At 39.6% G+C, this 11,419-nt stretch overlaps 1 protein-coding gene across 1 annotated transcript; it reads left to right on the plus strand.

Moving 5' to 3' along the window:
• Positions 1–1,395: 1,395 nt before the first annotated feature.
• LOC115788551 (uncharacterized) lies at positions 1,396–10,713 on the plus strand. Its single transcript, XM_030741617.1, has 9 exons — positions 1,396–1,489; positions 2,090–2,362; positions 5,333–5,605; positions 6,336–6,608; positions 7,951–7,977; positions 8,546–8,650; positions 9,353–9,496; positions 10,134–10,202; positions 10,485–10,713. The coding sequence occupies exons 1-9, from the start codon at positions 1,423–1,425 to the stop codon at positions 10,583–10,585; spliced, it is 1,332 nt and encodes a 443-aa protein (XP_030597477.1). The 5' UTR covers positions 1,396–1,422; the 3' UTR covers positions 10,586–10,713.
• The last annotated feature ends 706 nt before the right edge of the window (positions 10,714–11,419 follow it).

Consider the following 11,419-nt stretch of genomic DNA (forward strand, 5'->3'; position numbering starts at 1 on the left):
GCTCATAAAGAGTATTACCCCAGCAGTCACCAGAAACCAGTTTTAACTGGTGGAGCAGGAACTCTTCTAGCTTTAACTATAGTGTCTTAGCGGCTCCCCAACTTTCTCTATTGTACCTAACCAAGCAGCCTCACAAGTACAGTTACCAGCCACGCAGCATCCCTGCCAGTAATAAAGCCAGTTTGCATTAAAAAAAAACTTCATAAATCGCAAGAACTAATTTTGGGAGCTGAACCTGAATATCTACTACTAAATTTGGTAAAGAGGGAAATTATGGCTGTATGGTAAAGTGCCCTCTCCGGCTCAGGGACGAGTTCTTGTCCCAAGTGGAGGAGTTCAAGTATCTCGGGGTCTTGTTCACGAGTGAAGAAGTGAGCGGGAGATCGACAGACAGATCGGTGCTGCTTCTGCAGTGATGCGGACGCTGCACCGGTCTGTCGTGGTGAAGAGGGAGCTTAGTGTAAAAGCGAAGCTCTCGATTTACCGGTCGAGCTACGTTCCTACCCTCACCTATGGTCACGAGCTTTGGGTAGTGACCGAAAGAATAAGATCGTGAATGCAAGCGGCAGAAATGAGTTTCCTTCGAAGGGTAGCTGGCCTCTCCCTTAGAGATAAGGTGAGGAGTGCGGCCATCCGGGAGGGGCTCAGAGTAGAGCTGTTGCTCTACGGGAGGAGGCCTCGTGATAGACCCAGGACACACTGAGGAGATTATATCTCTCAGCTGGCCTGGGAACGCCTTGGGGTCCCTCTGGATGAGCTGGAGGAGGTGGCTGGGGAGAGGGAAACCTGGGCTTCTCTGCTTAGGCTCCTGCCCCCGCGACCCGGCCCCGGATAAGCGGAAGAAAATGGATGGATGGCTGGATGGATGGATGGAAGGTAAACACAACTTTAAGAAGAATTAAGAAAACATAATTTTTTTGTATTCTTTTACAGACTCTGCTGCCCCCTCACTCTGCTAAGACCACTCCTGTCTACATGTCTGCTGTCATGACACTGGTTCATATTTTTAATCGTTTGTCTGACTCATGCTGACTTCCTGTTCATAATGACAAAGCATTTCTCATTCAGCATTATTATTTTATTGATTTTATGACATCTGTTAAATGTTAAACAAACATTTCATCAGTGCAATAACATGTATATGTTTCTGAGCTCTGTGTTATATTAGCCATGTTAATTCGAGATATTAAGTCCTTTATTCCTCACTGAGGTATCTCAATGTTTTTGACAAATGATAATTGATGTCATCCTGTGGTCAAATAATGGGAAACATCAGTGTTTGTTAACCACAATGTGTCAAAATATTTCTTGAAGAGGTGGGTGTTTGCTGGAGGAACAGCCTTATAAGCACAACCAGCTGAGTTCCTGTTTTCAGCAGAGATAAAAACTGCTTTCAAAGCTCGTCTGTTTTCAAATATCTTGATGAGGATGTGGGTGAATATCTGCTGCTGCCTTGTGACCTTGGCTCTGGGCTGTGATGTTGCTGCAGGTGAGATCTTTAAAAATGTATTCAAACTCAGTCTTATTCAACACTTTTAACATTTTTGTACTGAACAGGTTTCCATTTTATCTGCAGCAGTAGGCATCTTGATATTTTTGGATTTTCTTGTAATTTGTTATTATTGTGTGAAAACATGCATATGTGTTTCTAAGCTTTATTTTCATCTATGAATATGAATATGAATATGAATACCTTTATTAGTCCCACAATGAGGAAATTACAGTTCACAGAAATACAAACACAGAGACAAACACAAACAGGGGGGACAGATCTAAACATTGAATATAACAAACTCAAACAGCAAATATTATGAAAGAATCATTTACAGCCGACGATGACTTTATGCATAATTTTGGGTTCATATCTTGATGGAAATTCTTTCAATTCTGTTTAAATGAGTATTATTCTCAATGAAAAAGCAGTACATGCACAGGCTGCAAATAGTTAGACTAAAGAACATGAACATTTTTTTATTTAACCAACATTACTGTTTGAGAGGTGAGTTATATTTTTGGGTTGATTGTTCAAAATGTTAAAGATGCTTTGATTAAAATGCACACGTTTTTGAGAAACATGTTTCTCTTGCAGGAATACAACAAAAAATAATCAGAAATAAGGCGTCCATCGTTCTGTCCTGTCCTCTCTCTGTGGAGGGGAACGTGACGTGGAGCAGAGAGAATAAAGGAAGGAAATTTGTAATACTTACAGCTGATTGTAAAACGTTCATGAGACACATTAATGACACACGATTCACATTATCAGCTGATCAGTCGCTCATCATCCAGAGGCCTACTCCATCAGACTCTGGAAGATACCTGTGTAATAATGAACCAGCTGTGCAACTGACAGTGTTCCCATCAGGTAACATCAAAGTTTTCTCTTTCAAAGATCAGATTGGAAAAAAGTGTTTGTAACCTGCAGCAAAACCTATTAAGATAAGATAAGATAAGATAGTGTTTATTTGTCACATGCACAGTTATACACAGTACAATGCACAGTGAAATGTATTTTGTACCTGCAACCATATATACACGCACATATAAATAAGAAGAATAAAAATAAAAAAAAAGTAATTCACACTATACACTATACACACTTTACATGGAATTATAGATTATAATATTTACATTGTGCAATAATGGTCCAGTTAGGGCTCAGAGTTGAGCAGACGGATGGCTTGTGGGTAAAAACTCTTCTTCAACCTTTCAGTCTTAGTCCTCAGGCAGCGGTAACGCCGGCCTGATGGGAGCAGGGAGAAGAGAGAGTGTCCGGGGTGGCTGGGCTGTTTTAGGATCTTCATGGCCCTCAGCCTGCACTGCTTGGTGTAAATGTCCTGCAGGTTGGGGAGGGTGGTTCTGATGGTCCGTTCAGCTGAACGAACCACCCTTTTTAGAGCCATGAAGTCCTGCTTGGTGCAGTTTCCCATCCAGGTGGTGATGCTCCCACGCATGATGCTCTCGATGGTGCAGGTGTAAAAGTTCCTGAGCACCTTGAGTGGGAGCTTGAAGTCTCTCAGCCGCCTGAGGAGGTAGAGACGCTGTCTGGCCTTCTTCACAGTGATGTTTATGTGATGAGTCCAGGACAGGTCCTGTGAGACGGTCACTCCCAGGTATTTGAAAGTGTCCACTCTTTCCACCTCAGCACCACTGATGACAAGTGGATGGTAGTCCCTCTGCTGCTTCCTGCTGAAGTCCACAATCAGTTCCTTCGTTTTGCTGACGTTGAGCAGGAGGTGGTTCTCCTGGCACCAGTTCTCCAGGCGGGAGACCTCTCTCCTGTAGGCTGTCTCCTCATTGTGGGAGATTAGTCCCACAACAGCAGTGTCGTCAGCAAACTTGATGATGACGTTGGACTCTGACGTGGCCTCGCAGTCATGGGTGTACAGTGAGTACAGCAGAGGGCTGAGCACACAGCCTTGGGGGGATCCAGTGTTGAGGGTGAGGGAGGATGAGGTGAGGTGACCCACTCGTACCACCTGTGGTCTGCTGGTCAGGAAGCTGTGAACCCACCTGCACAGGGATGGGCCCAGGCCCAGGTCCAGCAGCTTAGAGACCAGCCTGGAGGGAACTATGGTGTTGAATGCTGAGCTGTAATCTACAAACAGCACTCTCACATAGTTCCCCTTACCAGTGTCTATGTGTGAAAGGGTCTTGTGGAGGAGGAAGGATATGGCGTCGTCTGTGGATCTGTCTGGCCGGTATGCAAACTGTAGTGGGTCGAGGGTGGTGGGCAGTGAGGAGGTGATGAATGTCTTGATGAGTCTCTCAAAACACTTCATCACCACAGAGGTGAGCGCTATGGGCCTGAAGTCATTGGGGCTGCTGGGGTGTGGTTTCTTTGGGACAGGGACTATGATGGAATTTTTAAAGCAGGTGGGAATCACACACAGTTTCAGTGAGAGGTTGAATATCACTGTAAACACAGGTGCCAGCTGGTCAGCGCAGGTCTTAAGGACACGTCCACTAATACCGTCTGGTCCAGCCGCTTTCCTGGTGTTTACACGTCTAAACGCCCTCCTCACGTCGCGCTCCGTCACAGTGAGTGTCTCCGCCCCTCCGGCCGGGAGCGCAGCGGGCTGTCGGCTTCCCGACTCGAAGCGCGCAAAGAAGTTGTTGAGTTCATCAGCCAGAGAAGCGTCGGCACTCACCGGGTGTGTGTGTGGTGCTTTGTAGTCCGTGATGGTGCGTAGTCCCTGCCACAGTCCCCTGGAGTCAGACTGTTGTAGTTGCTGTTCCAGTCTGCGGCCGTAGCGATGTTTAGCCTCTTTCACCACTCTGCGGACGTTGTATGATGCAACCTTGTAGTCCTTCATGTTCCCAGAGGCGAGGCCGGAGTTGTAGGCAATGGTGCGGGACCTCAGGGCAGATTTATCCACCCACGGCTTCTGGTTGGGAAAGGTCCTGATGGTCCTCCTAAGCGAAGTGTCATCAACAACTTTCCCAATAAATCCCACGACAGTTTCCGTAAACTCCTCGATGTCTCCGCCCGCGGTGCTGCGAAACATGTCCCAGTCGGTTGAATCCAACGCACCCTGCAGAGCGGTCTCTGTTTGATCAGACCACCGTGTCACTTCTCTCACAGCAGGGGGTTCCTGCCTGAGCCTTTGTTTGTATTTCGGCATGACAAGGACAGAGGTGTGATCGGACTTCCCAAAGGGAAGTTTGCACTGTAAATAAGCAACATTTATACTCACTTCGAGCAACTCTCAGGATTATGAAACAAAAAGTCATGTAAACAACCTGCTCTGTGGGTGTGTCTCAACTTAGAGGCTGCATCACAGACACATATGCAGACCCTGCATTGCTGCAATACGTCAGTGCAACTGACATATTGAGTGTGGTAGATCTGCTCTGTAACTGGACTGAACTTCATAAAGCACCTCTCTACAAACCTCTTTAAGTTAATGCCTCATCTACGAATATGAATACGAATACCGTTATTAGTCCCACAATGAGGAAATTACAGTTCACAGAAATACAAACACAGAGACAAACACAAACAGGGGGGACAGATCTAAACATTGAATATATGACAAACTCAAACAGCAAATATTATGAAAGAATCATTTACAGCCGACGATGACTTTATGCATAATTTTGGGTTCATATCTCGATGGAAATTCTTTCAAATCTGTTTAAATGAGTATTATTCTCAATGAAAAAGCAGTACATGCACAGGCTGCAAATAGTTAGACTAAAGAACATGAAAAGTTTTAATTTAACCAACATTACTGTTTGAGAGGTGAGTTATATTTTTGGGTTGATTGTTCAAAATGTTAAAGATGCTTTGATTAAAATGCACACGTTTTTGAGAAACATGTTTCTCTTGCAGAAATACAACATCAAGTAATCAGAAATAAGGCGTCCATCGTTCTGTCCTGTCCTCTCTCTGTGAAGGGGAACGTGACGTGGAGCAGAGAGAATAAAGGAAGGAAATTTGTAATACTTACAGCTGATTGTAAAACGTTCATGAGACACATTAATGACACACGATTCACGTCATTACCTGATCAGTCGCTGTTCATCCTGAGGCCTACTCCATCAGACTCTGGAAGATACCTGTGTAATAATGAACCAGCTGTGCAACTGACAGTGTTCCCATCAGGTAACATCAAACGTTTCTCTTTCAAAGATCAGATTGGAAAAGTGTTTGTAACCTGCAGCAAAACCTATGAAGCAACATTTATACTCACTTCGAGCAACTCTCAGGGTTATGAAACAAAAAGTAATGTAATCAACCTGCTCTGTGGGTGTGTCTCAACTTAGAGGCTGCATCACAGACACATATGCAGACCCTGCATTGCTGCAATACGTCAGTGCGACTGACATATTGAGTGTGGTAGATCTGCTCTGTAACTAGACTGAACTTCATAAAGCACCTCTCTACAAACCTCTTTAAGTTAAAGCCTCATCTACGAATATGAATATGAATACGAATACCGTTATTAGTCCCACAATGAGGAAATTACAGTTCACAGAAATACAAACACAGAGACAAACACAAACAGGGGGGACAGATCTAAACATTGAATATAACAAACTCAAACAGCAAATATTATGAAAGAATCATTTACAGCCGACGATGACTTTATGCATGATTTTGGGTTCATATCTTGATGGAAATTCTTTCAATTCTGTTTAAATGAGTATTATTCCCAATGAAAAAGCAGTACATGCACAGGCTGCAAATAGTTAGACTAAAGAACATGAAAAGTTTTAATTTAACCAACATTACTGTTTGAGAGGTGAGTTATATTTTTGGGTTGATTGATCAAAATGTTAAAGATGCTTTGATTAAAATGCACACGTTTTTGAGAAACATGTTTCTCTTGCAGAAATACAACAAAAAATAATCAGAAATCAGGCGTCCATCGTTCTGTCCTGTCCTCTCTCTGTGAAGGGGAACGTGACGTGGAGCAGAGAGAATAAAGGAAGGAAATTTGTAATACTTACAGCTGATTGTAAAACGTTCATGAGACACATTAATGACACACGATTCACGTCATTACCTGATCAGTCGCTGTTCATCCTGAGGCCTACTCCATCAGACTCTGGAAGATACCTGTGTAATAATGAACCAGCTGTGCAACTGACAGTGTTCCCATCAGGTAACATCAAACGTTTCTCTTTCAAAGATCAGATTGGAAAAGTGTTTGTAACCTGCAGCAAAACCTATGAAGCAACATTTATACTCACTTCCAGCAACTCTCAGGGTTATGAAACAAAAAGTAATGTAATCAACCTGCTCTGTGGGTGTGTCTCAACTTAGAGGCTGCATCACAGACACATATGCAGACCCTGCATTGCTGCAATACGTCAGTGCGACTGACATATTGAGTGTGGTAGATCTGCTCTGTAACTAGACTGAACTTCATAAAGCAACTTCATAATGCCTCATTCACATGTGCTAATTTTGGGAAATGATAAAAATAGCATGCAACTTTTTCTGATAATTAGAAACATGAATTAGTCTGTGTTCGTGATACAGCTGCCAATGATGGTAATGTGATTCTTGATTTATATAAATGATAATAACCAGATCCTCACATATAAATAAAAAAATGAATACTTATATTTATTATTGATTTATAATAATTTAAAATGATTGCATTGTAAAAAAGCTGTCAAAACAGAACCAGTAAACTGCATTTTTAGGATATAACATCTCTATGGACCCAGAGGATGGACCCACAATGGAAAGCAAGATGAACTTATGAACAGCTTTATTGCTGAGAACTCATGAAACACACTAAACTGCAGCAGTGACAAGAAATCAAACTATAAGTGAGGCACACAAGGAGACAAAAAAACTGACAGAGCACAAAAGATAAACAGGGACGAGCAAGAATACAGCACGAACCAACCCAACATAAACTTTACCACCTGAGAACAGAAATACAGAATATAGAAACATAATCCAATCTTGAAAAACCCAATGAAAAGCCTGGGCTCAAGACCCTTAAAATCAAAAAGGTTTGGGTTTTGTATGGTTCAGTGTTAATTAAAAAAAATTATTTTGCTTGTGATCTTTATGTCTGTGTAATCCCTCCTGATGCCCACAGTACATCTGATCAGGAGCACACAATGTCATATTTTTACCAGGTACAAATCACACACATACTGGAGTTAGGACTCAAATGTAAGCGAGCACATTACAAAGAACCAACTAGATCTTTAAAGTTTTTTTTGTTTGTTTGTTTATTATTAGTATTATTTAAAAAATCAAATGTTAAAATAATAATAATGGATAAGTGGAAGATGATAGATAGATAGATAGATAGATAGATAGATAGATAGATAGATAGATAGATAGATAGATAGATAGATAGATAGATAGATAGATAGATAGATAGATAGATTATGTATATGTATATATATATTACTGTTGCTGTCTTTAAAAAAAATGTCATTTTAACATGTGTTTATCATTTCTCCCATCTCTCATAAAAGCTCTGAGGAAAGCGCAGGCCAGCACAGGTATGACCACCATAAAGATCCAAAGTTTCACCAAATTTGGGAGGTACTCAGATAATTTAACCTTCCTGTGTGAGTGCAGCAACACCACGATGGAAAAGAAATGAAACATTTATCATATCGTCAATATGCAAAATTGCACACTGTAAAATGTTATTTGGTGATAAACTTGTTGTAATTACAGGTGAAAACAGGTCTGAAATATTGGGACTGTAGTGCAGTCGCAGACGTAGAACTTTATTAGAAGTAGAAAAAAACTGAAGTGCCCAAGTAAAGTTTTTAGTTTTACTGTAATAAACAGAGTTACTTCCCAGAACTGAGTGAAACTCAATTGTGTGTTGTGTTGTGTGGAATTCCTGTCTAATGCATGTGATCTGATTCAGTCAGGGAACTTAAAGTTCCAGTAGCTACACAAACTCAGCAGGAGTGAAAAATAAACAAACATATGAATAAATAAATAAATAATAAACAAACATGCAAGAAAAGCAACAAGGCAGAAAAGTAGATATAAAATGTCTAGCAGATGTATTATAAGTAGATTTTTACTTTTTTCTTTCTTCTGCTCATTAAGACAAGCAGCTGCATTTTGGACTGATGTCTGGAATAACTGCCACACTCTTCATAATCTCCATCATCACTGTTCTTTCCGCTGGGAGGTGCAGGTCTACCAAACAAGGTGAATAAAGCCTCATCTGAACACCCAGCAATGGAAAACATCAAATCAAACAAATTTTATTAAATTAATACAAATTAGTACAAATTACTATATATTGCATCAATTTAATGCTAATAATAATGAAAAAAAAACTACTGTAATGTGCTTTATGAATATTGCTCACTTTGGAATATGGAAAACTGTGTTTGTGAAACAGACTCTGATATAGACTTAATGAATTCAGCTGAAAGACTCGTGAAAATCATGAATCAGCTCAGACATACATACATAATCAGTAACTGCAGCCATGGGCTGACTGTGGTGTGTAAATTCAGAATTATCAGTAGCCGTCTCTGCAACACAATGTTAAACACAACCAATTTTTCAGTTCCTAAATTTCCCCTTTGAAAATTAAAATAATGAAGACAAAGAAATTTAAGATTAATAATAAAAATAGGAAATTGACAAGTAACCGAATCTCTAAGAATGCAGGCAGGGAGAAAATGCACACATGGCACTGACAGAATACTTTACAGCACTAACTGTACACTGCAAAATGTCTCTGAATACTCAGACACTGCAGGACAGAAGCACTGAACTACAGCCAGCTTACAGCTTGAAACCACTTTTTGTTAACTATTCAGTATTACACACACACACACACACACTCAGCCATACACACTCGCTTTAGAGATTATTACTTTTCACTTGTTCCCTTTGCAGGAAATGAGAAGAAAGGCCACACCTGTCACCACACAGTTGATGTCAGCAGGTCTGAACCTGCAAACTGTGAGAAACAGGAAGTGTTAAGAGAGACTTTGCCAGGAAATGAAGAAGAAGACCATGTCTATCATTATATAGTTGATGGTAAGAAACAGGAACTGGTGTAAAGCTAAATGCTATTTGGTCTTATTTGAGCTCACAGTAATGTTGTGACATCACTGTGACAATCAGCAGCTACCTCACAGTGTGTAACACAATGTTTGTGTAGTGTCCATTCATATGTGCAGATTTTATGAGATTTTAAAAAAATGGCCAAGAAAACATAAATAAATGCCACCTTCAGTTGATGCAAATGTTAGGGCGCCTGCAGTCACTGCTCGATGTTTTGTTTTTATTAGACATTTAAAACACATGTAAAATGTTCACTGCAGGTTCAAATCTTACACTTTTATTAGATTGCACAGCTGAAATATTTTTTTCTAAGAGGTATTTCTTATTAGGCACACTGGAAACTGGAACGTATGAAATTCCAATTCAAATCCACATCAAACAAGGCTACATTAGAACAACAGAATATGTTTTTTTTTTTAGATAAACTTTTCAGACACTTACAAACATGCAATACAGAAGCAATAAACCTCCAACCTAAAGGAATATGAAAACATGGTAAATGTTTTCATATTTGAAAATGTCTTTCTTTCTTTCTTTCTTTCTTTCTTTCTTTCTTTCTTTCTTTCTTTCTTTCTTTCTTTCTTTCTTTCTTTCTTTCTTTCTTTCTTAGGTCTGCAAAGCAGCAAAGACAACAGAAATGCACATTCATCAGCTGCTTACTCCTTGGCCAGTTTTCCAGGTAGATCATCAAGCACTTTTTACTGCTGTCTTGTTGAAACACAAATCGTTCTGTATTTTGGTATCTATTTAGGTGGCAGGGTGAATTTATGATGAGGTAAAAATGAAAACATTATTGCTCTAATTTTTTGAAATTATGTAAATGATGTGTATCAAAGACAGGAATCAGGACTGCTGAAAACTGAGCTAGTTCCATATTTTAATAAAATCAACTTTATAAACTTGTTTTCAGGCATTTTTTATGTTCATATTATAAGCACTGCAGCATTCTCTCTGTTCACAGGTCCATCACAGGGGACTCATTCATCCTATTCCTTACAACAGATTCCCAAAGCCAAAAGAAATGATGGCAACCACTTTCCACAGCTGAAGCTGGAATGTTAGAAAAAAAAAAAAAAAAAGCTCTTTTTCTGTGTTAGAAGTTAAAACTGGATATTCAACCTTTTCCAAAACAGCTTCAGTATCATTTAATTCATATTTACTGTTATTAAAAAATAATGACTGATTTATTCTGCACTGCACTGTTTTCTACATCAATATTAAATCTATGCCAACAATAAATGAAACTGTTGTGTTTTTGAAAATGCACCTAGTGTCTTTTAAGTGTGTGTATATATATATATATATATATATATATATATATATATATATATATATATATAATATATTATATATATCTGTATATGTATGTATGTGTGTGTGTGTGTGTGTAGATAGATAGATAGATAGATAGATAGATAGATAGATAGATAGATAGATAGATAGATAGATAGATAGATAGATAGATAGATAGATAGATAGATAGATAGATAGATAGATAGATAGATAGATAGATAGAACATTTCACAAGGTTTCCTGTTGCAGTATTCAATCAATCATTTGTATGAGCTACACAATAATGTTTAAATGCCTCAAGTCCTCTAGAGGGCGCCAGAGTGAAGCCATCCTGTAACTTTCGGTGACGTCTCAAAAATGTGTCATTCATCAACCTGACTCACCAGCATTTTCCCTCAAATTAACACCAGCTGCCATTTTAATAATTTCTTATTTTCCAGCCAATATTCAGGAGAAGGTGCAGACTGTAAGTCCAGTTTTACTTTTGCTTTGCTTTCTGACGTTTCTCTGCATAACGACACACTTAACATTCCAAGCTACACCACACACACTCCCCCTTTGCTGGTTCTGGTTTTGACATATAAATAAAATGAGCTCATTATT

Source organism: Archocentrus centrarchus, chromosome 11 (genome assembly GCF_007364275.1).
Source record: "Archocentrus centrarchus isolate MPI-CPG fArcCen1 chromosome 11, fArcCen1, whole genome shotgun sequence".
NCBI lineage: Eukaryota > Metazoa > Chordata > Actinopteri > Cichliformes > Cichlidae > Archocentrus > Archocentrus centrarchus.

What these genes read in the sequence shown, in the direction of transcription:
- LOC115788551 (XM_030741617.1), top strand. Translation starts at nt 1,423, where the DNA reads ATGAGGATGTGGGTGAATATCTGCTGCTGCCTTGTGACCTTGGCTCTG. An exon ending in GGGCTGTGATGTTGCTGCAG is followed by an intron (nt 1,490 to 2,089) that starts GTGAGATCTTTA and finishes TTTCTCTTGCAG; the next exon opens with GAATACAACAAAAAATAATC. An exon ending in CTCCTTGGCCAGTTTTCCAG is followed by an intron (nt 10,203 to 10,484) that starts GTAGATCATCAA and finishes CTCTGTTCACAG; the next exon opens with GTCCATCACAGGGGACTCAT.